The sequence below is a fragment of the Macaca thibetana genome, chromosome 8 (genome assembly GCF_024542745.1).
Source record: "Macaca thibetana thibetana isolate TM-01 chromosome 8, ASM2454274v1, whole genome shotgun sequence".
Classification (NCBI taxonomy): domain Eukaryota; kingdom Metazoa; phylum Chordata; class Mammalia; order Primates; family Cercopithecidae; genus Macaca; species Macaca thibetana.
Genome location: NC_065585.1, coordinates 47,464,529 through 47,491,327, shown reverse-complemented (window position 1 = coordinate 47,491,327; position 26,799 = coordinate 47,464,529). Strand labels below are relative to the sequence as shown.

General features: G+C 40.0%; 2 protein-coding genes across 6 annotated transcripts in view; both read left to right on the top strand.

The window, feature by feature from the left end:
• ERICH5 (glutamate rich 5) overlaps nucleotides 1–26,799 on the top strand; it is a 700,842-nt gene that overhangs the window by 260,103 nt on the left and 413,940 nt on the right. The gene's annotated exons all lie outside the window — the stretch shown is intronic.
• The window catches only part of MTDH (metadherin), an 80,923-nt gene that overhangs the window by 8,949 nt on the left and 45,175 nt on the right, over nucleotides 1–26,799 (top strand). For all 5 annotated transcript variants that reach the window (XM_050800512.1, XM_050800510.1, XM_050800511.1 and 2 more), the window contains exon 2: nucleotides 7,691–7,792. In XM_050800512.1, the coding sequence (XP_050656469.1) occupies nucleotides 7,691–7,792 (102 nt within the window). The remainder of the gene's footprint in view (nucleotides 1–7,690; nucleotides 7,793–26,799) is intronic.

Below are 26,799 nucleotides of genomic sequence, written 5' to 3'. Positions count from 1 at the left end.
CAGAGTGAGACTCCATCTCAAAAAAGAAAAAAAAAAGAAAAAAAGAATAATCATTTGCTCAAAAAATTCCAAATGATAGGTAAAACAAATATTCATGATTTTACAGAAGAGAAATCTTGAGATTCAGAAAAATTAACTGACTTATTCAAGGTCATAGAGCAAAGGAGTTTCAAAGGCAAAACAGTATCCTAATTTCTAGTCTAAGAACTTTGTTATTTCCACTATACCTCTCTGGTTTCGATGGCATGTTCCAGGATATTAAATTGTGTTCAGAGAACAAATTCAATTTTCCCAGTGAGTTACAGCTTTATTGCTTTTAAAATTTCAAGTCAGAAGTTTCTGCTGAAAATTATTATGACCTTACAAAAGCTCCAGAATTTTGGCTCCATTTGTTTGCTTATGTGACAGGATTTTTTCATCTTTTCTTTTCATTCTGCCAGAGGCCTAACAGAAAAGACCTTTTACAGTTCTGACAGAAAAGACCTTTAGTAGTTGTGCCCATCTTAGATACCAAGAACAACAGTAAACCCTATGAACATTAATTTTAGTTGTGCTTTGGCGTTATTGGTTAGTGTAGTATTCGCAAGGCTGTAAAAGCCTTGAGAGTATTTTTAAATCATTATTCAAGCAAAATTCAGAGACGTAAGTGAGGAATTGGTGTTATTTCATCAGTTTAAAAATGCACTTTTTTTTCTCTCCAGCTATATTAGTAGTTTTCAAACTGTTCCATGGAATGCCAGGCTTCCCAGAAGGCATCCATCAGAATCTCTTAGACATCTTTCTTCTAAGAAAGAATTATACAGACGTGTATTTACTGTTTCACTTGTAGTCCTTATCATACCCATCAGATGTAAAATATTGAAAACCAATGCTTGTATTTAGTTTTTCAGAAATCATCTTTGGCATGTCTTGACCATGTGATAGTTATTATCATCTCTCCATCATCTCATAAAGGTAACCCTGAGCATCCCTGCTTCAGTCAACAAGGAGACAGTTTGGAATCCTGAGTTGAAATTTTGGCTGTTTAGAAAGCACAAGGATCTTTACCACTAAAGGAAATATTTCAGTATATAGTGAGGTTTTGCAAATTTGAACCATAGGTTATATTTGTAAGATTGTTCTCTCAGTTATTAAGAGTTTGAAATTGGGATTGAACTGTGTCTAAAGCTATGGTTTATGTGTATGTTTAGTTTATGTAGTTGATATGTGCATAACATTTGGCAGAGGAAAAAGTTTTTACTTTCAAACAAACTGACAAGAAATTGTTCCATCTTGAATTGTGTAAGAATATTTCACAACTAAAACAAACTTACCAAAACTAGGTCTTGTCCATTAAATGAGATAATACATGTAATGTGTCTAGGAAGTACTTGGAAATTATTATTGTTAGACTATCTTATATTCTAACCTATCAGCTACAATGATGCCTCTTCTGAATTTCCTGATTTCTTGCCTTTTATCTTTTTTTTTAAATTATACTTTAAGTTCTGGGATACATGTGCGGAATGTGCAGGTTTGTTACATAGGTATACGTGTGCCATGGTGATTTGCTGCACCCGTCAACCTGTCATCTAGGTTTTAAGCCCCACATGCATTAGGTATTTGTCTTAATGCTCTCTTGCCTCTTATCTTTTTTATGATGAGGATAATATATATATACTATGCCTCCTGTATGCTCAGTATCACTTTTAGCCAGTAAAATTGAGATTCTGGCCACGCACAGTTGCTCACACCTGTAATCTCAGCATTTTAGGAGGCCAAAGCAGGCAGATTGCTTGAGCTCAGGAGTTTGACACTAGCCTGGGCAACATGGCAAAACCCTGTCTCTACAAAAAATTAACTGGGCATGGTAGTGTGCTCCTATAGTCCCAGCTACTTGGGAGGCTGAGGTGGGAAGATGGCTTGAGCCTGGGAAGCGGAGGTCGCAGTGAGCCCAGCCGAGATCACGTGCCACTGCACTCCAGCCTGGGTAACGGAGCCAGATCCTGTCTCAAAAAAAAAAAAAAAAAAAAAAAAAAAATGACTTTCCAGTGTTTGTCCAGGGTGAAACACATTTGGGATCTCTATCCTGGTCTCTCAGCTTGCTTTCAAAACCCGTACTCTTGAGAGTGTGAGGAAGAGTATACCTTTTGTTTTGTACTTTACTATGTGTTATTGTATACCTGTCTTCCTTTACTAGGTTCTAAGCTTGAGCGCAGGCATTGAGCCTTACTTGTCTTTGTTACAAGGTGCTAGGGTTCTACTCTCACTCTACTGAGTGAGTATTATATAATTTTCTTAGAAAACAGCAGCTTTTTAAAAAGAAAGATAGCATTACAATGCTTCTAGAGCAAGCCTGGACTATTTTAAACCTCTGAGATAATATATTTGCTTATTATTTTTAATCCATTAACTTCCCAAAAGAATTTGCATCTGGAGCATTGGACTTGATGGATGCCTGTCCAGGCCCTTTTGACCACCAGGACTTAACATTTATCTGAGCTTGTTAATATAAAATATGGCCCAAATGCTTTAATGTGGGAATAAAGGACATAGGCCATCATAGCTTTGGAGAGAAAAGGATATTAGAACAGAAGATGGGCCAGGTGCAGTGGCTTATATCTGTAATCCTAGCGCTTGGGGAGGCCAAAGTGGGAGGATTGCTTGAGCCCAGGAGTTCAAGACCAGCCTGGGCAATATAGCAAGACCTCATCTCTACCAAAAATTTAAGAAAAATTTTAAAAAGAAGGGAAAAACTGTTTCTGGAGAAGTATGCTTTCCCATGCTCTGTCATTTGGTGTAATTCTAACAAGAAATTTGTAAGACAAAATACATATTTTTCTCATATTTACAAATGATGAAATCAAGGGTTAAGTGAAGGAAAATGCGTAAAATCACAGTAATTAAATATGGAAGCCTTAATCCCAGGTTTGTCAAACTCCAAAGCCCATGGTCTTCTCATATTCCATTTTTTGGAGGAAGTTGGTAGACTGCCCTTCTAGTTTCTAAACCTAAGAAGTGTCTAGGTCATTTGAATAATGATCTTTACATGTTGTGGCTAGAAATATAGTTTACATAACTAAGGGTTCTATGTGATTTCATTTTAGCAGTCAGTGTACCTTATATATGCTTACCTCAGATATAGGTTCTTTTGCAAGTTGGAATCAGTTTTAACAAGTGAAGAGTGCTGAAATGAAATCTGTTATTAAGCATACTTTTTTTTTTTTTTTTTTTTTTTTTTTTTTGAGACAGAGACTCGTTCTGTCGCCAGGCTGGAGTGTAGTGGCACGATCTCGGCTCACTGCAACCTCAGCGTCCCAGGTTCAAGTGATTCTCCTGCCTCAGCCTTCTGAGTCTGGGACTACAGGCGCGTGCCACCACGCCCAGCTAATTTTTGTCTTTTTAGTAGAGACGGGGTTTCACCATGTTGGCCAGGGTGGTCTCAATCTCTTGACCTCGTGATCCGCCCGCCTTGGCCTCCCAAAGTGCCGGGATTACAGGCGTGAGCCACCGCACCCGGCCTGTTAAGCATACTTCTTATTCAGAACTTTAAAACTCCTTGAGGCAGAAACTCTTTTCATATGTCCTTGTTCCTACAGTCCTTAGCCTAATGCCTGGTACTTGAGTACCAGGAATTGAGGCCAGGTGCGGTGCCTCACACCTGTAATCCCAGCACTTTGGGAGGCTGGGACAGGCGGGTCACTTGAGGCCAGGAGTTCTAGACCAGCCTGGGCAGCATGGCGGAATCTGCTCTCTACCAGAAATACAAAAATTAGCCAAGCATGATGGCATGTGCCTAATGCTGAGACATGGGAATCACTTGAACCCGGGAGGTAGAGGCTGCAGTGAGCCAAGGTCATGCCACTACACTCCAGCCTGGGCGACAGAGCAAGACTGTGTCTCAAAAAAAAAAAAAAATTATGGAATTGTATAAAATTAATAAATTGAAGATTAACTAGCATGAACAATTTTATATCCTTGAAATCAAGAATCATGAAATAAGTTCCTTCTCTTCTGCTATGTGGCCCCCTCTTCCATTCCATTTTCCTGTTATATATAGATAGCCTCATTCCGATTTACTACCACCCCTGCCAGCACATACTGGCTCTTTCATGTATGAAACTGTTCTTTCATGCATGCGTTTTGAAAAAAGAAAGATCCAGGTGTGGGGGGTCAAAGAAAATTATAACAATAAGATAAACATGGTGATGTCTACAAGGAGTTTATCCATCTAAAAAAATGATTCTATCATTTTTCTGTTACTGGTTGATTTTCAACAAGTTTGAAAGACATCTTTAGTCTAATTTAAGACATAGATTGTAAGCTATATATGAAATTAACTTTGATTGGCTCTGGTGGGGAAGACCTTAAAGTTCTTGAGAGAACTTTAAACTGGGGTACAATGAGAGGCTCATGTAATTGCTAATCTGTAGAAAGCCACCATATAAAAGTTCCATGATCAGAGAAAACTACTTTTTTTTGTTGTTTTTTATTTTTTTTCTTTTGTTGAGACAGGGTCTCACTTTGTTGCCCAGGCTAGAGTGCCATGGTTCAGTCACAGCTCACTGCAGCCTTGACCTGCCAGGCTGAAGTGATCCTCCTATCTCAGTCCCCCGAGTAGCTGGGACTACGGGGGCATGCCACCACACCTGGCTAATTTTTTAAATTATTTTTTGTAGAGAAAGAGTCTCTGTGTTACCCAGGCTGGTCTCGAACTTCTGAGCTCTTGCTAATCCTCTTGCCTTGGCCTCCAGAAGTGCGAGAATTACAGCCATGAGCCACTGCACCTGACCAACAGTACTTTTATATAAAACCCATATTGACAATCACAAGGGTAGAAACATTGGATTTGAAGTTTTGGTTTGTAATTAGTTACTATTCATGTAAGTAGAGGTATATAATATGCTCCCATTTAGGGATTTGCTAATTTAAATATGATTAGTGATTTTCCAGGGCAAGGCCTTCTCAACCAGCTGTTGGCAAAATAAAAGGACACACTGGCTCTGCTGTATGAAGGAGAACCACCTTAGTGTATTCTTTTTTCCAGCAACCCAAGAATTACATTGACTTTACTTTTGGGATAGGAGGCTTATTGTTTCATGGCATCAGGCATGTGTGAGAAGTTGCTGATGACTTCTGGAATCCCAGTAATGATGAAAGCTGTATAAATTCTAAGAGTTTAGTAGAAAATTGGGAGATCTACACAGGTCAGAGAGAACAGCCGCAGTTAGAGCTATTATGTAGGTTGATGTTGCAAAGAAGGAACTAAAATTGGCACAGATAGGAATGTGTGAGCACCTTTGGCTTGCTGATCATTTCAGAGCCTATGGAAATGGGAACTGAGTGTTCCTGAATCTATGGGAATGCAGTTGGTCACTTTCAGACTTTGTGTTGTTTGAAAGAAAAGAATGTTTCATATTTCATTTGGGAGGCTACATCAATATCGTTTGCAATTGGTCTCAAATAAATGGCATTGAACTTGTTGGTGAGTTTTTAAGACAGTTTTTGACCGCATAATTTCTTATCTTCCTAGTATTTAGTAAATAAATCCCAATGACTCAGTGTCATTTAAATGAGTGAAATGGAGGTGGTATATGGCAGTATATAAGTGATTCTGATGGAGAGTTTCCTGAAGGGATTAGTTAAATGAAGTTTAGCCGATGTAAGTTTTGTGAGTTGCCAGTTGAAGAGGTGGGAGACTATGGAATTGAAGCTGCAAGATTGTTCAGTTGGTATAAGTCTTACATGGAAAAGTGTGGCCACAGGAAAGTCAGAAAAGGCAAGTTTGGCCAGAGAAGATAGTGTGAACTAAAAGTAGCGTATAAGAATAAGATGATGATATTAGAAAGTAAAATTAAACGAAGTTTTGTATTCCTAATGTAGATACGGCCCTAAGTCCGCATTTCATTCTGAGGTTTCTTACCTTTGCGCACATATACATAAATACACAGAAGAGAGATTAGAAGAGGCAACATTAGAAGTGGCAAGACAGCATAGAAGAAAGCAAGCCAAATCAAGGGTGAGAAAACCTGGTTTTAGCATTAACTGTCTGACTTTAACAAGTTGATTCAGACCCAGCAGATTAAATTTGGGTTAATTAGGAATTTAACCAGCTAAAAGACAGCTTTTGTTTTGATTTTCTGCCACAGATCTTTGTAAAGCCTACAAATTGGATTTGAGAATATGAATGGTCTCCTTTTCCAACTTTGTAGCCCTGATCATTGTTAACAATTGCACGTTAAGTCATATTATAGAAATTTTGAACACTTTGTATTGTTTTCTTGAGTGTAGCTCTGCCGTAATGAGTAGGTAGCTGGTAAAAGTGTGTTCTGCAAAAACTGAAAATAAAGCCATTGAAACAAGTATATTGACTGACTTACGTGTTGAATTTGAGGGGCCTGCACAAGTGAAAAAATGTAGGATCCAGAAAGACAGTTAGAGTACAGATACCTCGGCCCCATTCTCCCAACTTCTCAGTCTGGTGATGGGGCTCAGAAATTATTATTTAAAAAGTAAAAAAAGAGGCTGGGCACGGTGGCTCACGCCTGTAATCCCATCACTCTGAGAGGCCGAGGCGGGTGGATCACCTGAGGTCAGGAGTTCAAGAACGACCAGCCTGACCAACATGGTGAAACCCCGTCTCTACTAAAAATACAAAAATTAGCCGGACGTGGTGGCTTGCGCCTGTAATCCCAGCTACTTGGGAGGCTGAGGTAGGAGAATCGCTTGAACCTGGGAGGCAGAGGTTGCAGTGAGCCGAGATTGCACCTTTGCACTCCAGCCTGGGCAACAAGAGCGAAACTCCGTCTCAAAAAAAAAAGTAAAAAAAGAATGATTCTGGTTAAAAGCCAGATTTGGAAATCACAGACTTGAGTCTACTCATGAGCATCTCTAAGTGCTATCTGTCATTTTATTTTAGGAATGTTAGGAAAGCTTCTGTATCCTTTTTTAGGCTGTGGTAATGGGTTGGAAAGCTTCTTACTCCCAGAACAGTAGAGCCATGAAATTACTGAATTAGAGGTTCCGTTAGAGATTGCCTAACATTCATTTGTTTATGTATCATCTATGGCTGCTTTTATGCTACAATGGAGGAATTATGTAGTTGCAACAAAGACATATGGGCCAAAAAAATAAAAATAAAGAACAAAGGCATATGGCCCTTAAAACCTAAAATAGTTGCTATTTTGTTTTGTTTTTGCTGAGGACTGTTGATGACAATCAGTAAAATTTTTTTTTTCTGAACTTTATTTTGCCATACAGCCTGATTATGTTTGTAAATAAAATATTTTCTATTTGGCTGTTTACAGAACAAGTTTGCTGACTTTCGAGTAGATCATACCTGTCACTTTATAAGCCTCAGAGACGAGTGAAATATTCCGAGATTACACAGTTAATTGGTGGTCAAATTGCAAACAGTTTCATTCTCCTTTTAACTGTCTCCATTCCATTATTTTTGTTACAGGGACTGATACCTTGGTGAGATAAGAAAATTTGTGGTACAGAATTTTGCTTACGAATGTTACATATATATATGTGAAAACATTAGGGACAATAATCTACCAACTCTTAGATAACATTGGTGTACAAAAACTTTTTAAATTTAGGTACAGAGGTAGGATTTGATTGTAGTATATATGGTTTCCTGCATATAAATCTTTGCATCGATCTGCTAAGCAGTTGGATAATATGATACTTTTTGTTGCCTGTGCAGCCAAATGGGCGGACTGTTGAATTGGCTGAGGGTGAAGCTGTTCGAACACCTCAAAGTGTAACAGCAAAGCAGCCACCAGAGATTGACAAGAAAAATGAAAAGGTAAGTTTGGGAGCATATGAAATTATATGCAAGGCTCTTAATAGAATGACATAAAAGGATGATGCTTTTCTGTTTCATAAGATTGTATGTATACCCCTCATTTAAAGAAAACTCTGAAAAGCTGAATTAACCATAGTGGATGGGTGGTAAAAGTTTAACTGAGTTGTTTTTGTTTTTTTAAAGGAAAGTTGTATCACCAAATATTTTAAACATTGCTGTGGCAATACTAAATATTCATTATGTCAAAAACAATTCATTCACAACTTGAACATTTTGTGTAAGTTTCCAGATACATAGCATATGTATCCTTTATTCAAAAACAGAACTGTGGAATTGTGTTACCTTTGTTAATAGGGCACATCTAGCATGAAAACTTTAGCACAATTGTTCAGTGGTGTTTAGTGTTGAAATAGATTTCTGTTGTGTTGGAAACATAATTGCTTACTAGACATAGATTAACTTCATTTAACAAAAGAAAATGTGGGCCTGGTGCTATATCTCATGCTTGTAATCCTAGCACTTTGGTAGGCCGAAGCAGGTAGATTGCTTGAGCCCGTGAGTTTGAGACCAGCCTGGGCAACATGGCGAAACTTTGTCATTACAGAAAATATGAAAATTAGCCAGGCATGGTGGTACATACCTGTAGTCCTAGCTACTCAGCAGGCTGAGGTGGGAGGATCAGTTTCAGAGAGCCAAGATTGTGCTAATCCACTCCAGCCTGGACACCCGAGACCCTGTCTCAAAAAGAAAAAAGATATAGCTATAGATTTCATTTGGATGTGAAATTTTCCAAGTAAGGCAATCTATCATACCACGTAAATGGTACATTCCTGGGATTTTATTAATTTTCCAGTTGCTTGGTGTCAGAACTGACTCATTTTTACTTAATCTAGCTTGGAAGTAGGCAAAATGAATAAGAAGTTCTTAACAGTAGTTCCTTCTACTGTGAGAAAAAGACTTTTCATTCAGTTCCCTTTTGTACATTGAATTACCCTCCCTTTCCTTTTTTTTTTTTTTTAAATGTAGAGACAGGGGTCTCACTGTGTTGCCCACACAACATAGTCTTGAACTGCTAAGCTCAAGTGATCCTTCTGCCTCGGCCTCCCAAAATGCTGGGATTACAGGCATGAGGCACCACATCCAGCGCCCCTCCCTCCTTTTTAAAAAAATCCTGTCTATGCATAGCTCCTTTTCAGGAAAAAAAAAAAAAAAAAAAAAATGAGACAGTCACCAATAGGTAAGCGGTTTCTAGGAACCACAGTGCAGCAACTCTAGCTTCTTGGAATAGTGGTATGAAATGGTTACTACCGGCTGGGTGCAGTGGCTCACGCCTGTAATCCCAGCACTTTGGGAGCCCGAGGTGGGCGGATCACCTGAGGTCCGGAGTTTGAGACCAGCCTAGCCAACATGATGAAACCCCGTCTCTGCAAAAACAACAAAAATTAGCTGGGTGTGGTGGCACATGCCTATAATCCCAGCTACTCGGGATGCTGAGGTAGGGGAATGGCTTGAATCCGAGAGATGGAGCTTGCAATGAGCAGGGATTGTGCCACTGCACACCAGCCAGGGCGACAGAGCGAGACTCTGTCCCAAAAAAAAAAAGAAAAAGAAAGACATGGTTGCTACAGTTTCTTAATGCTTCCGATTTCAAAATGTCTTTGAAGAAGTGGTTTAGCCACCAAGACAACTGCCGGCAGAATGGCTTAAAATGAAGGATAGTTTTGGGAAATAATTAAATTTATGTCTGACTTTGTGTTTGGCAGAAAAGTAATGACTTGTGTTAACAAGTAAGCATGTAACGTAAGGAGTGTGAGTTTATAGAGTGACTAGCTGATATGCCCAATATAGATTTACACATCTCTGACCTAGTGTTTTCTTTTTTCTGGGCTTTCTCTCTATTAGTGAATAATGTATACTTACTCCTGCTTCTACTCCCTGAATTACCCTGAAAATTTTGTAGTTGCAATAATTAAGAAACTACCATTAACTTCTTAGTGATTAATTTATATAAATTGAATGTGACAGGGTATAAAATCACAGCTTAAAGTTTATAATCATTACTTTGAAATGTCTTGTGGTGGGAAATAATTATAATAGTTGACATTTACTTACTTAAGTATAATCTGGCAGGCACCATGCAAGGTGAGGTATGTTTGTATGTATAAATATATTTACATATCTAGTAGGGACAGCTTTTTGAGTACTTACTAGATATACTTTTAAGACTTTATAGTTGTTAAAAAATAATCTATAGATATTTCCTTATTTTCACAAGGGCTCTGAGGTGATGGTACTATATCCATCTTACAAATGAGAAACCTGAGGCTTATGTTATCTGAGCTATTGAAAGTATAGTCAGTTCTAACCCAGATCTATCTGACTTCAAAGTCTTTACTTTTTACTGCCTTATATTATTTCTAATGCTCTCAGAAACTCTGCCAGGCAGATAGTTATAGCCCCATTTTACAGATAAGGGCTCAAGTGCCTAGAGAAATTTTGTGATTTAATTAATTTGATACAGTTGGCCGGGCACAATGGCTCAAGCCTGTAATCCCAGCATTTTGGGAGGCTGAGTCGGGCAGATCACCTGAGGTCAGGAGTTTGAGACCAGCCTGGTCAACATGGTGAAGCCCTGTCTCTGCTGAAAATACAAAAATTAGCCAGGCATGGTGGCATGTGCCTCTAGTCCCAACTGCTCAGGGGGCTGAGGCAGAAGAATCACTTGAACACAGGAGGTGGAGGTTGTAGGGAGCTGAGATCATGCCATTGCACTCCAGCCTGGGCGAGAGAGTAAGATTCCGTCTCAAAAAAAAAAAAAAAAAAAAAAAAAAAAGGATGCAATTTCTGGACGAGGATCTGAACCCAGCTTATTCTGATTCCAAAAAGTTCTTTTTGTCATTTAGCAGTGCCACCTTTCAGTTGCTGTTGCTTTTTCAGTACAAAGTTTCTACCTTTGGTTTCTTGCCTATGCTATTTAACTTTTCAAATAATAATAAATGCTACAGCTCATGGCTGGTGTTCTGTTTTTGCCATCCAGTTTTGCATTTCGAATTTGTGCTTTTTAACTTGGTTAGGTCTAGGTAACTCAGTTGATTTTTTATGGTATTGCCCTATGTGTGTATTGCACTTTGTGTTTTAAATAGGTGGTGTTTTTTAGACTTATTTTCTTTCTTCCTTTCCTTTCCTTTCCTTTCCTTTCCTTTCTTTTCCTGCCTTTCTTCCTTTCCTTTCTTTCTTTTTTTTCTTTCCTTTCTTTGTTCTGTCATTCTTGTTGCCCAGGCTGGAGTGCAGTGGCACAATCTCAGCTCACTGCAACCTCTGCCTCCCAGCTCAAGCAATTCTCCTGCCTCAGCCTCCTGAGCAGCTGGGATTACAGGCATGCACCACCACGCCCAGCTATTTTTTGTATTTTTAGTAGACACGGGGTTTCACCACGTTGACCAGGCTGGTCACAAACTCCTGACCTCAGGTGATCCGCCCACCTCGGCCTCCCAAAGTGCTAGGATTACAGGCATGAGCCATTGCACCCGGCCTACCTTTCCTTACAAAGAAATACATCTTAGATCTTATACACCTTAATATATATTATCATATTTTTGTTTTTGCTCTCTGAGCCATATCTTGGGCACTTTGAGAAGTACAATTTTTGTCTGTAGAGTAGTTGTACTCTTAAGCTGTGATATTGATTACCTTGCCGTATCACTTGAGTAAGCCTTGTAGATAAAAGTTTGCCTAGAAACTGTATATGACAAGATCTTAGGTCTGTAAAGCAGGTTAAACTGCCATAGTTTTCTAGGTCTTTATTTGGGTTTGAAGGTCAGTGTTTCGTTAGAACTAGTCTCTAGTAGAGTATACGTAGGACCATTAGCCAGACTGAATGCATTGTGCTAATAGATGCTAAAGATAATAAAAATGTAAGATGTACTTACCCTCAGATTACAGTCTAGTTAAGGAAAGGCAAGCAAAGAGAAGATATCTAGTAATACAAGGCATTAAGTGCTGCGTGTTCAGGGGAGAAAGGTTATCCTACTTGGGTAGCCAGAGAAGATTGACTTAATTAATCTCTGTAAGTATAGGAATGATATTTCAGTAAGTAGGCATGGGGAGACAAGTTTTAGAAGGGAAGAGAAACAAATGAACACAACCTGACATTATTTAGATTAAACAAATGGACATATTCAGACATAAGGGGAAGCCTTAGTCAAGTTTGACTGGTCAAGATAGGGTAGGCATATGATAAAAACTTAGAAATATTCAACTGGCAGCAACATTGATGATTAATGAATCAGTTTTGCGTCTCTGATTGTAAAAAAGTCTTAATGTAGAAATGTAAAGATTGCTAGTGAGAGAAACAACGGAAACAAAATGTGTGAACTTTCGTCACCACCAAATTGTTAGGATGAAGTCAGTGATATCCACTGAACCCTGATATCATTTGTTACAAGTATTAATAAGGTCTTACATTTTTATGATGCTACACAATATACAAAATATTTGTACAAAACATTTTCACATCTCTTAATCCTGATGAACAACTCTGAGGACATTATCATTTCTTTTACGTAGCTCAATAAAGAGTTTTGTGAATTGTCCAGGATCACATAGCTGATAAGTAACACTCCTTCAATTTCTCTAAGGCAGCAATTTTTGAAGCATGGTCAATGAACCCCTAGAAAGGGGCCCTAGGGGCAAAACTATTTTCATAATAATTAAGACATTATTTGCCTTTTTAACTATGTTGATGCTTGCACTGATGGTACAAAAGCAATAATGGGTAAAACTGCTGGCTCCTTATCATGAACCAAGACAGTGGCACCAAAATTCCACTTATTGTATTCTTGTTTTGGTTTGTTTTTGAGACAGCACTCTGTCGCCCAGATTGGAGTGCAGTGGCACGATCTCACTCACTGCAGCCTCCGCCTCCCAGGTTCAAGCAATTCTCCTGCCACAGTTTCCTGAGTAGCTGGAATTACAGGTGCCCGCCACTACCCCCGGCTAATTCTTGTATTTTTAGTAGAGACGGGGTTTCACCATATTGGTCTTGAACCCCTGACCTCAGGTGATCCATCTGCCTCTGCCTCCCAAAGTGCTGGGATTATAGGTGTGAGCCACCACGCCCTGCCATTTTGTTTTGTTTGAAGAGACTCTCACTCTGTTACCCAGCCTGGAGTGCAGTGGCACAGTCATGCTCACTGCAGCCTCAACCTCCCAGGCTTAAGCAATCCTTCTGTCTCATCTTCCCAAGTAGCTGGGACTGCAGATGCACACTACCATGTGCCCAGCTAATTTTTTGTAGATACAGCATGCCTCCCAGGTTCAAGCAATTCTCCTGACTCAGCCTCCCGAGTAGCTGGGATTACAGGCGCCCACCATCACGCCCACCTAATTTTTGTATTTTTAGTAGAGATGGGATTTCACCATGTTGGCCAGGCTGGTCTCGAACTCCTGACCTCAAATGGTCTGCCTGCCTCAGCCTCCCAAAGTGCTAGGATTACAGGCATGAGCCACCACGCCTGGCCGTAGATCTTCCAAAATGTTAAAACATTCCATTAAACAACATATATTTTTTAAAATTACATTTGTTAATATACCAACTAACGTCACCAGAAATTCCTTACGTACCGGTAGGTTGTCAAGCTCATGGTAGCAGACACAAATTTTCCAAATTTCATTTTTTTTTTTCTTTAATATAGAGACAGGATCTCGCTATGTTGCCCAGGCTGGTCTTGAACTTATGGGCTCAAGCAATCCTTTTGCCTTGGCCTCCCAAAGTGATGGAATTACAGGTGTGAGCTACTGCACCAGCAAATTTTTCAGATTTCTAATTTTCACTTGCCAACAAAGTCATGTTATCATTTGCAACGAGTACTGTCCGCTTCCTTTAAGTGACAAGATAGCCTTGTTCATTTTTGAGAAAATGTCTGCAAATACACAAGTCTGAATAATCACGGCTTGTCTATCAGTCATTCTTTCAAGCCAAAAAGGAATAATATGAGTAAGTGGCTAATTTGGCACACAAGCCATTGCATAAGTGTTTTTCCTCAAGACAATCATCAATCTTCATTTTGCAGCATACTTTATGCATATATTCCATTTCATCACACAGAATAATTAAAAAGCCTGTGTTTAAGAATTGAGATTTAGGCCGGGCGCGGTGGCTCAAGCCTGTAATCCCAGCACTTTGGGAGGCCGAGACGGGCGGATCACGAGGTCAGGAGATCGAGACCAGCCTGGCTAATACGGTGAAACCCCGTCTCTACTAACAATACAAAAAACTAGCCGGGCGAGGTGGCGGGCGCCTGTGGTCCCAGCTACTCCAGAGGCTGAGGCAGGAGAATGGCGGGAACCCGGGAGGCGGAGCTTGCAGTGAGCTGAGGTCCGGCCACTGCACTCCAACCCGGGCGACAGAGCGAGACTCCGTCTCAAAAAAAAAAAAAAAAAAAAAAAAAAAGAATTGAGATTTAATGAAGTTAATAATAATTTTTGCTGCTTCATTAAGGACACACAAGTGCAACTAGCATTTTTTTTTTTAAACTGTTGAGTAGATGGCAGTAAAGAATACAATGATATGCCTGTGATCCAGCACTCTGGGAGGCCAAGGCAGGTGGATTGCTTTGAGCTCGGGAGTTCAAGAGCAGCCTGGGCAACATAGTGACAGAGTGAGACTCTGTCTCAAAAAAAATAAAAATAAAAATAAAAATAAATGCCTGAAACTGGATAATTTATAAAGAAAAGAGGGTTCAATTGTCTCACGGTACCACAGGCTATACAGGAAGCATAGCAGCATCTGCTTCTCAGGAGGCCTCTAGGAGCAACCCATGGTAAAAGGCAAAGCATGAGCTCTCTCTGTTGCCCAGGCTGGAGTGCAGTGGTGCGATCTCAGCTCACTGCAACCTCCACCGCCTGGGTTCAAGCGATTCTCCTGCCTCAGCCTCCCGAGTAGCTGGGATTACAGGTGCCCACCACCACGCCTGGCTAATTTTTTTATATTTCTAGTAGAGACAGGGTTTCACCATGTTGGCCAGGCTGGTCTTGAGCTCCTGACTTCAGGTGATCCTCGTGTCTCGGCCTCCCGAAGTGTTGGGATTACAGGCGTGAGCCATAGCGCCCAGTGGGGGATAACATTTCAATATGAGATTTGGGTGGGGACACAGATCCAAACCATATTGTGCCTCAGTCAAAATAATGTGTCACAGTAAATTGAATACAAACACAGATATGTGAATCCAGCTGTCTTAAGGTAGACATTAAAGATATTTGCAAAATATAAAATCTGCCACTCTTCTCGCAGAAATGTTTTGTTTTGAAAAAGATATAGGTATCATTACATAACGTATAATTTATGATTATTTTGTTATAAATTAATATATCTAAACAATTTATTAAATTTGTGTGATAAATATAACCCACGTAAACAAAGGCTCTTGGCCAGGCACAGTGGCTCAGACCTGTAATCCCAGCACTTTAGGAGGCGAAGGTGGGAATTCAAGACTAGCCTGGCCAACATGGAGAAACCCCGTCTCTACTAAAAATACAAAAACTAGCTGGGCCTGGTGGTACGTGCCTGTAGTCCCAACTACTTGGGCGGCTGAGGCACAAGAATCACTTGAACCCAGGAGGCAGAGGTTGCAGTGAGCCAAGATCATGCCGCTGCCCTCCAGCCTGGGTGGTAGAGCAAGACCCCATCTCAAATAATGATAATAATAATAATGGCTCTTTGACATCCTTAATACATTTTAAGAATCTAAAAGAGTATCATGTGACCCAGAGGTTTAAGAATTGCTCTGGGAGAGATCAGTGTCTAGAAAGTAAAATACAAAATAATTTTGAGGCAACATGCGTTTAAACAAGTATAGGCTAGAACAGCTCTTAGCAAAACAGAATTATCTGCATGCCCAGAGAGTTTATATACATGTGTATTTTCCTTCCATAATGCATCTTAGAAACTATACTTTAAAACCATAGGTTGGCAAACCATGGCCAAATCTAGTGCTCTGCCTGTTTTTGTAAATAAAGTTTTATGGGAACACAGCCACACTTATTTATCATTAGCAGTTTTTTACTATAGCAGTGGAGTTGGATAATTTCAACAGAGCGGCCTTATGATCTGCAAAGCCTAAAATATTTACTGTCTGGCTCTTTTTTTCCCCCTTCCTGAACCTATTAAACTCCCATTGTAGTCCTTTGGAGTCTTTAAATGTTTTATATGAGTGCTTTGATATGTTCTCTGAGCCTTGGACTATTAACCTTTTGGGTTCTCTTGTGCCACAGAATTTATAGCTTCATCATTTCTTGGGTTCCCACCCAAGGAATTAGTTTTCAAGGTTCCCTTTAAGGTAAACAAAACTGTTTTTCTGTAAAAGAGAATACCATACCAGGAAAACCATATTTATCCCTCTAGACTTTTATGTCTAAACTACAAATAGCAGAACAGAGACCAGAACCAGGATTTCTGCCCCAGTCAGTCATTTTCCCACTATACCATGGCTTTACCTCACACAGGAAGTGGCAAGAGAGGATTGAAAAACAGTGAAATGGCAAATTTGGGTTTAAACATGCTTAGATTGAGGCGAGAGTGGGATCCTCATACTGGAATTAATTTGTTTGTCGGGAATGTAAGAACTGTATCTGGGGAAAAGTTCAAAGCTAGATAAAAGGAGTTCTTAAGAGAGGTTTCTTGTAAATGTCTTAAGATTGTGAGTTTAGCCATGCTGCTTGTGCCGTGTACCATGTCTTATGAGCCCACACCAGACATATTTAAATAATTTAATGACTTGGATGGTGGATCATGTATACAAAGATAATAGCTCAGAGGTTTTAATTGAGTGGAGGAACCGAGTAAGAGTTAGGTAGACAGGGCTATATGTAATTCAGTCTAATTTTAGGCTCTTTCATTGGTTACTCATAAATTAACTGAATATCTTCTATGTGCAAGGTACTACTATAGGCGTTAGAAATACAACAGTTGATAAAACAAGAGCCACTACTCTCGTGAAACTTAGTCGGGAAAACAACTAAAAATATAAGCATATTCTCTACTATCTGGTAATAAGTGCTATGAAAGAAAACAATTAGGTCAGGCATGGTGGCTCACATCTATAATCCCAGCACTTCAGGAGGCCAAGGAGGGAGGATCTCTTGAGGCCAGGAGTTCAAGACAGAGCCTGGGCAACATAGTGAGACCCCACCTGAACAAAATTTTTTTTAAATTTAGGCCGGGCACGTTGGTTCACACCTGTAATCCCAGCACTTTACGAGGCCAAGGTGGGTGGATCACCTGACATCAGGAGTTCGAGACCAGCCTGGCCAACATGCTGAAACTCCGTCTCTACTAAAAATATAGAAAATTAGTGGGGCGTGGTGACTGGCACCTGTAATCTCAGCTACTTGGGAGGCTGAGGCAGGGGAATCATTTCAACCCAGGAGGCGGAGGTTGCAGTGAGCTGAGATCGCGCCATTGCACTCCAGCCTGGGCAACAAGAGCAAAACTCTGTCTCAGGGTGGGGGGAGAAATTGGCCAGGTGCAGTGGCTCACACCTGTAATGCCAGCACCCTGGAAGGCCATGGCAGGCAGATAGCTTGAACTCAGGAGTTCAAGACCAGCTTGGGCAACATGGCAAAACGCCAGATCTACAAAAAAATGTAAAAATTAGCCAGGCATGGTGGTGCATACCTGTATTCCCAGCTACTTGGGAGGCTGAGGTGGGAGCATTGCTTGAGCCGAAGAGATGGAGGTTGCAGTGAACCAAGATCACACCATGGCACTCCAGCCTGGTCGACAGAGTGAAACCCTATCTCAAAAATCAGTTAATTAAAAAAAATTTTTAATTAGCGAGGCATGGTGGCATGCCCCTGTAGTCCTAGCTACCCCAGGAGGCTGAGGTGGGAGGATCACTTGAGCCCCAGAGTTTGGGACTGTAGCAAGCTGTAATCAAGTCACTGCACTCCAGCCTGAAAAACAGAGACCCTGTCTCTGAAAAGAACAAAAATGAGGAAAAAAAAAAAAAAACAGGGTAAGGAGATAGAGATAAAGTGCAAGTTGTGGGCACTTCCCTGCACCTGCAGTTCTCCTACTACTTCCATTTAGGAAAATAGCAGTAGTACCAAGTGGAATAACCTTGAATCTCCTTTAAGTTAAACCCCACCAAAAGAGGGGAATCAATTACAGACTTTTCTACTTTTTTTTTTTTTTTGAGACGGAGTCTCGCTGTGTCGCCCAGGCTGGAGTGCAGTGGCCACATCTCAGCTCACTGCAAGCTCCGCCTCCCGGGTGTATGCCATTCTCCTGCCTCAGCCTCCCGAGTAGCTGGGACTACAGGCGCCCGCCACCTCACCCGGCTAGTTTTTTGTATTTTTTAGTAGAGACGGGGTTTCACCGTATTTAGCCAGGCTGGTCTCGATCTCCTGACCTTGTGATCCGCCCGTCTCGGCCTCCCAAAGTGCTGGGATTACAGGCTTGAGCCACCGCGCCCGGCCGACTTTTCTACTTTTAAGGAGATTTGTGACAGTTTTCACACTCTCATTCTGATATTGTGTGACAAGGTTATTAAGATGGAGAACTACTGGTATAGGCAAAATAGCGAAATATAACTAGTATGCTTCTTGGATAATCCATGTTTTCCCATTTAACCATACCCAATTTGTATATATATTTGGGACAAGTGAGAAAAATAATAACAAAATGTGAAGCAATATAAAATAGGAACTTGCCATATTTGGCCAGAAAGTGGATGAAATTGACTCTAAAGCAATTTTAATTTCATCAAGTACATTTTTAAAAACATTGTTACAATTACAAAAATGAAAGAATATTGACACAATGGAAGCAGAAAAAACAAAAATCTCAAAAAATAGAACACTTTTTTCCTTGAGTTAATTAAAAACCTTATACACCAGTCAGTAGTCTGCAGACCAAAACATCACAGTAAAAAATACTCAGCATTCTTTTTTTTTTTTTTTTTTTTTAAAGACAGAGTCTTGCTGTGTCACCCAGGCTGAAGTGCAGTGGCATGACCAAGGTTCACTGCAACCTTGCCCACCCAGGCTCAAGTGATTCTCCAACCTCAGCTTCCCAAGTAGCTGGGACTACAGGCATGCACCACCACGCCCGACTAATTTTTTATTTTTTGTAGAGATGGGGTCTCACCGTGTTGCCCAGGCTGGTCTAGAGCTCCTGGGCTCAAGTGATCCACCCACCTCAGCCCTCCCAAATTGTTGAGATTGCAGGTGTGAGCTGTTGTGCCCAGCCAGCATTCCCGTTTATTCATGCTTTTGTTCCTTTATCACTTCTGGCGTTACCACCAAAATCTTTAGATGTTTATAGGGCTATAAATATTAAAGATGTCAGTTCGCCAAATTTTTAGGGACCAGTACTTCCAGAATAGAGAATTAATAAATTGAATAAGAATTACACTCAGGGCTGGGCACAGTGGCTCATGCCTGTAATCCCAGCACTTTGGGAGGCTGAGGCAGGTGGATCACCTGAGGTCAGGAGTTTGAGACCAGCCTGACCAACATGGCGAAACCCAGTCTCTACTGAAAATACAAATATTAGCTGAGTGTGGTGGCGTGCACTTGTAGTCTCAGGTACTCAGGAGGCTGAGGCACAAGAATCGCTTGAACCTAGGAGGTGGAGGTTGCAGTGAGCCTAGATCGTGCCACTACACTCCAGCCTGGGTGACACAGCAAGACACTGTCTCAAAAAAAAAAAAAAATTACATTCAGGGCCAGGCAAAGGTGGCTCATGTCTGTAATACCAGCACTTGGGAGGCTGAGGTGGGCAAATTGCTTGAGCTCAGGATTTCGAAACCAGCCTGGACAACATGGCAAAGCCCTGTCTCTTCAAAAAGTACAAAAATTAGCCTGTTGTATTAGCATATGCCTATAGTCCCAGCTCCTTGGCAGGTTGAGGTGGGAGGATGCTTAAGCCCAGGAGGTGGAGGTTGCAACGAGCTGAGATCATGCCACTGCACTCCAGCCTGGGTAACAGAGCCAGACCCTGTCTACAAAAAAAACAGAATTACATTTAGAACCTGGCTACATATCTTGTATAAATGGCTAATTGCAATTGCAAACAGGTTATCTTTTTTTTTTTTTTGAGAGACAGAGTCTCACTCTGTTGCCCAGGCTAAGTGCAGTGATGCAATCATGGCTTACAGCATTCTCAGTCTTACGGGCTCAGATATCCTCCCACCTCAGCCACCCAAATAGCTGGGACTACAGGCATGCACCACCATGCCTGGTTAATTTTTGTATTTTTTGTAAAGACAGGGTCTCACTGTATTGCCCAGGCTGTTCTTGAACTCCTGGATGCATGTGTTCCTCCCACCTGTCTCCCAAAGTGCTGGGATTACTGTCTTGAGCCACTGCACCTAGCTACAGAAAGTGGTTTTTTTTTATTTATTTATTTTTACCGTTATGGTTTGTCTCTGGCATGCAAAAAGTATCTTAGTGATAAGGATGGTGTCACTTAAAATTTGTACAGTATCCGCCTTGTGATAGTTTTGATACTGCGCAAATAATAAATTACACTCTTAAATTGGTCTTTTTGGCATGAATTGTATGCTATGCCATTCTTTGTACTTTGCAATTCTCCGTCAAAATCTGCTAAGGGGGCAGTTAGCCGTTTGAATAGATCTACTCTTACTGTCAGCATGTACTTTTTGCCACTCTAATAAGTGATATCACTTATTGTTTGGGTATTGGCTAATATTAGAAATACTCAGCTGGGTGTGGTGGCTCACATCCCAGCACTTTAGGGGAGGCCAAAGCGGGTGGATTGCTTGAGCCTAGGAGTTTGAGACCAGCCTGGGCAACATGGTGAAACCTTGTCTCTACAAAAAATACAAAAATTGGCCAGGTGCAGTGACTCACACCTGTAATCCCAGCGCTTTGGGAGGCCAAGGTGGACAGATCACAAGGTCAGGAGATCGAGACCATCCTGGCTAACATGGTGAAATCCTGTCTCTACTAAAAAATACAAAAAATTAGCTGGGCTTGGTGGCACATGCCTATAGTCCCAGCTACTCAGGAGGCTGAGACAGGAGTATCGCTTGAACCTGTGAGGTGGAGGTTGCAATGAGCTGAGATTGCGCCATTGCACTCCAACCTGGGCGACAGAGTGAGACTCCGTCTCAAAAAAAAAAAAAAAAAAAGAAAAGAAAATATAAAAATTAGCCAGGTGTGATGGGACATGCCTGTAGTCCCAGCTACATGGGAAGCTGATGTAGGAGGATCACTTGAGCCCAGGAGGTCTAGGCTGCAGTGAGCCTTGATCACACCGCTGCACGCCAGCCCAGGCGACAACGAAAGCCTGTCTCAAAAAAAAAAAAAAGAAAGTGGACACTGTTATTTCTAGTAAGAACTCTATCAGCCACATCACCGTTAAGTTATGATGATTTCATCGGATGTTGTATAAGTTGGTCCAAATAGCGAAATCATCAAGAAGGGGTTTTGAAATAAAAGTATATTTCTACTTTTGGTACTTAAAATAAAAACTTTGCCTAATTATACCATGCCTTGAAATTTAAGCTAATGATATTCTGAAACTATTTTAATTTAGCAAGATATCTAAGCATTCAGAATGTAAAAACTGGCATTTCTAGTTTTTTTTAGGATGTTTATGCATTCTTCTATATGACAAAATTTTACTGAATTTAATTATAAATGACTGGATGCATTTCTTGGGGGTTTCTTATTTAAATAGAGAAAGAAGTACTATGGGGAAACACTTGTTCCTTCTGATGTGGTAATTAGCAAAAAACAGTATTACAACCAACCAAAATGCATTCATTCCTTAGCATATACTGTTTGATGCCACATAAAAACGTTGCTAATGATACTAAATAAATTAGTACCAGAGCAAATTACTCAGCCTGGTAGGGATAATGTACAGATGTTTCTAACATTAAAGCTTGGGGAAACTTGCTAGATTCTATTTCAGTAATGAAACACATGAAGGCCCACTTTTGTGAGCAACTGAAGAGAGATCCGCAAAGATATATTCTCAACAGTAAATCACTTATTTAACTTTTTTAAATGTTTGTGGAAAAACTAAACAGAAACCACTGATGGAGGGATGGCTTTGACTGGAATTAAACAGAGGGATGGCTTTGACTCGAATTAAACAAAAAAATAAATGGGGAGTTAGGAAGAGATAACACCATGTGTGAAATTTATTTACCACGTTATTTCTCGGAAACTATGACGACAAAAGAGATTAATGCCAGATTGCAAATTGGAGGACCTTCAAATTACAGTAAGGGTGAAGGTGATAATCATCTTTAATGATGCAAAGATTTTACAAAGAGGATTCATTGACTCTATTTTTTTTTTTTTTTTTTTGAGATGGAGTCTAGCTCTGTCACCCAGGCTGGAGTGCAGTGGCCGGATCTCAGCTCACTGCAAGCTCCGCCTCCCGGGTTCACGCCATTCTCCTGCCTCAGCCTCTGGAGTAGCTGGGACTACAGGCGCCCGCCACCTCGCCCGGCTAGTTTTTTTGTATTTTTTAGTAGAGACGGGGTTTCACCAGGTTAGCCAGGATGGTCTCGATCTCCTGACCTCGTGATCCGCCCATCTCGGCCTCCCAAAGTGCTGGGATTACAGGCGTGAGCCACCGCGCCCGGCCTCATTGACTCTATTCTAGCAAAATACTTTGATAAAGCTGAGCAACTTTTAAAAATGAGTCATACATTTTTCTCCTTTCTTCCTCTTTCTTTCTTTCTCTTTTCTTTCCTTTCTTTGACATAGGTTTTCACTCTGTTGCCCAGGCTAGAGTGCAGTGGCGCAGTCATGTCTCACTGCAGCCTGGAACTTCTGAGCTCAAGAGATCCTTTCCCCTTAGCCTCCTGAGTAGCTCCCCCACACCATTTTTTTTTTCTTTTTCTTTCTTTCTTTCTTTTTTTTTCTTTTTTTTTTTTTGTTTTGGAGAGACAGAATTGCTTAGTCACCCAGGCTGGTCTCAAACTCCTGGCCTCAAACAATCCTCCCACCTTGGCCTCCCAATATTTTGGGATTACAGGCATGAGCAACCTTGACTGGCCTATTTTTCTTTTATGAAAAATGAAGTGTTCCAAGTCTGTTGAATCTTTTCTATAAAGACAAATGGTTGTCTGCTTACCAGATACTTTTACAAAGAATTTATACTGAATCTGCCCCTTCACGGTTAAGGAAAGCTTGCTTAACAAGATGTCAGAAAATAGCCAATTTTTGGAAGAAGCTCATGCAGTGAAGAGTGTATGCTGACAAATTTACATCATTGCGTGATTTTGTTATTAAAGAGCATTTGTATGTTAGATGTGAAAATCCTCATATCTGCCCAGCTTGGAAGCAATTTTCTAACAGAAAAATAGCCAACAGCCCAGATTCTAGAGCACGAGTACATGAGATCCAATTCCAGTTCTGACACTTGACTAATGATGTGATTTGGGGGTTGGTTAGTAATCACTTGTGCCTCCGTTTTCTCATCTACAAAATGGAGAGAATAACATTTACCTAGGGTTACTTTGAGAATTTAAATGGAACTATGTAAGTGATAACTATAAACCAGATGTAAAATTTTGTCTTTTTAGTGAATTCACTTGTTAAAAATAAAAAAAAAAAATTATCTCACCCTTGGTAATAACAAGAACAAATAATAATAATAATAATAATAATAATAAAGTAGAAAAGTACCAAAAAATGTAGAACTTTCTGATTCAAGTAGAAACAATGTATTGATGTTAAAGATTAAAATTTACTGGCTGAATTTTCACAAAAACCTTTGCATACTTGGAGAATTAGATGGAAAAATTAGTGTCATATTTCAGTAAGCATGGCCAATCGTGTCTTCCATTTTGATCTTCTTACTTTTTCAGATATAACAATATTTAATACCAAATATGAAAATGAATGGATTTAGATGATATTCAGAAGAATAAAGCATGTTCATTCATATTGCTATAACTAAAAATAGTTATGTTTTACAACTGTATACACTATCAGTGTAGTAGAATGTGTATAAAATTTATAAATAAACATTTTGGGGTATATGCTCAATTTTTTCCCATAGAAGTATAGGAATAACAAGCTTATTTAACCCACTGTTACAAGAGTGATAGCAGACCCCTTTATCTGGCATATTTAGGTATTTAAGCGAGTTACCATATATTCCATATATTGATTAGCAATTGGGTATTGGCACTGCTTATTTGAATATTTTGAGTAACTCCTGATAAGATCTTAGAATTTTTGGAACTTACTTATCATAATTTCCTAAGGAATTGTCAATCTATCTTATTTAGTATATATCTTTAGCAGTTTTAGAAAATTGTAATGGTGGATCTAATGATTATTTATCAAAGCTTTTTCATCATCTAGATTTGTTTGTTTGAGACAAGGTCTTGCTCTGTCGCCCAGGCTGGAGTGCAGTGGTGCAACCCTGGCTCACTGCAACCTCGACCTCCTGGGCTCAAGTGATCCTCCCACCTCAGTCTTCCAAGTAGCTAGGACTGCAGGTGTGTACCACCATGCCCAGCTAATTTTTTATTTTTTGTAGAGACAAGAATTTTGCCGTGTTGCCCAGGCTGGTCTCAAACTCCTGGCCTCAAGCAGTCGGCCCACCTCAGCCCCTCCAAAGTGCTGGAATTACAAGCACATACCATCACACCCAGCTCATCATCTAGATTTAAAAGAATGAAGCCATTTACTGTTCCAGGTGCAAATATTGTTTGTAGTCCCAATGGATATGTATTCATTGTCATTTAACTCATTTCTTCTTTAGGAGTGTTATGGTGTGTGTATGTATACATGCACATACATGTGCATACATGCGTATACATGTACTTAACATATAACATAGACCAAGATATTTATCCAATGGGGCTGTATTATAGCCCACTTTGTTGTTAACATCTGTATTATACATATGAGATGGAAAGAAGAATAATATGAAATTTTAATGAAAGCTAATAGGAAAATTTACATACAGATTTTTTGAGATGACTCCTGATACATTGAATGATGTCTGTTTTGAATAATTTTGTAGGTTTTGGGTTAAAGGTCGTTTGCTTCACACAGCATCTGAGCCCCTACTAATTTCAGATGCTAGGCAGGCTTCCTCAGAAGCGTATTTCAATCAGTGCCGAGCATGCAGCATTCAAATAAAGGGAAGTAGGGATTCTGTTGAGAATATAATATATCTCTTATTCTCTTGCTTTTAAGAAGCTTGTATTATTATTGGAAAACTGGGAACACTTGAACACATGGAAAGGTATAGCCATATTGGAAATGTCCCAAGGAAGTTTGTGACAAATGGCCAAATCTTTGTCAGTTTTAAATGTTTTGAAATGCAAGATTATGTGTACTTAGGGGAAAGGAAAAGGGGGACAGTGGTAGAGATAAAGCAAATGGAGTGGAACTTGAGCTGGGTAAAAAAAAAAAAAATGAGTACAGGCCATTTCAGGCATTGAACATCAGTAGGGGAGCAGATGTTTCAGGTGCAAAGAAAATTATCCCAGCACTCTGTCTGTAGCGCTTTGTTCTGAGAAAAAATCCACAGTCAATCCAGCTTGGTCAAAAACAGGAGTGTTCAAAAAGATACCAGTCTTGGAATCAAATGCTCATGTGTATGAATAAAGGAATACAAGGTTGAGATCAATTTGTGGAAGACGTCATATGTCATATAAGAAAGTTAGACATTATAAAAAGTAGGAAATATCTGTAGTGTGCGTTTTTTTTTTAAGAATGAAAACTAATTGGATTGATAAGATACATTGGGAAGGAAACTCTTGAAGATAAGAATTTTTTCTTTTTCCTTTTTTTTTTTTTTTTTTTTTTTGAGATGGAGTCTCTCACTCTGTCACCCAGGTTGGAGTGCAGTGGTGCAATCTTGGTTCACTGCAACCTCCGCCTCCCGGGTTCAAGTGATTGTTCTGCCTCAGCCTCCCGAGTAGCTGTGATTACAGGCATGCGACACCACGCCCAGATAATTTTTGTACAATAACAAAAGGAACTAAGATGTTTGCTTCATTAGTATGGCCAGGTCAAATAGCAGTATATATCACATATTTATTTTAAAGCTTTTCATAGGATATTATTTTATTTAATCTTATCAGGACGGGTGTTATTGTTAATTACTTTTTTTTTTTTTTTTTTTTTGAGATGGAGTCTTGCCTTGTTGCCCAGTCTGGAGTGCAGTGGCGCCATCTTGGCTCACTGCAACCTCCGCCTCCCGGGTTCAAGCGATTCTCCTGCCTCAGCCTCCCGAGTAGCTGGGATTACAGGCACCTGCCACCCACCATGCCCAGCTAATTTTTGTATTTTTAGTAGAGACGAGGTTTCACCATGTTGGCCAGGCTGGTCTTGAATTCCTGACCTCCCGTGATCTGCCCACCTCGGCCTCCCAAAGTGCTGGGATTACAGACGTGAGCCACTGCACCCGGCCTATTGTTAATTACTTTTAGAGGCAATAGTAAAATCAAATAATATTTAAGCCTAATCTACGATAATCTTTTTTCTACAGATTTTTAGTTACAAATCCCCAGATATTTCTGTGTAAACATAATTTCTGTGATTTCTTCAAAGTCTCCCTTCTTTAAAAAAAATGTATTTATATATACTACTTTGTAGTTAACAGAGTCTTTTCACTTTTTGTTTTAATTCTTAAAATAACCTTATGTGAGGTTAGTAGGAATTTTTGTCCATATTTACAGTTGGGGAAAAGGGTTTGGAATGATTTAGCCCAAAGCCACATAGCTAATGTATGATTAAATTTGTCTTTAGAGTTAAATGTAGGGAGACTAAATAAGAGGTTATTTGTGAGGGTAAACTGGATCAGAACTGGACTTCAGTCCTAGTTTCACTGCTTTACCGTGTAATGCTCTTAGACACTCTTTTTTTTTTTTTTTTTTTTTTTTTTTTGAGATGGAGTCTCTGTCACCCAGGCTAGAGTGCAGTGGCACAATCTCAGCTCACTGCAATCTCCACCTCCTGGGTTCAAGTGATTCTCATGCCTCAGCCTCCCTAGTAGC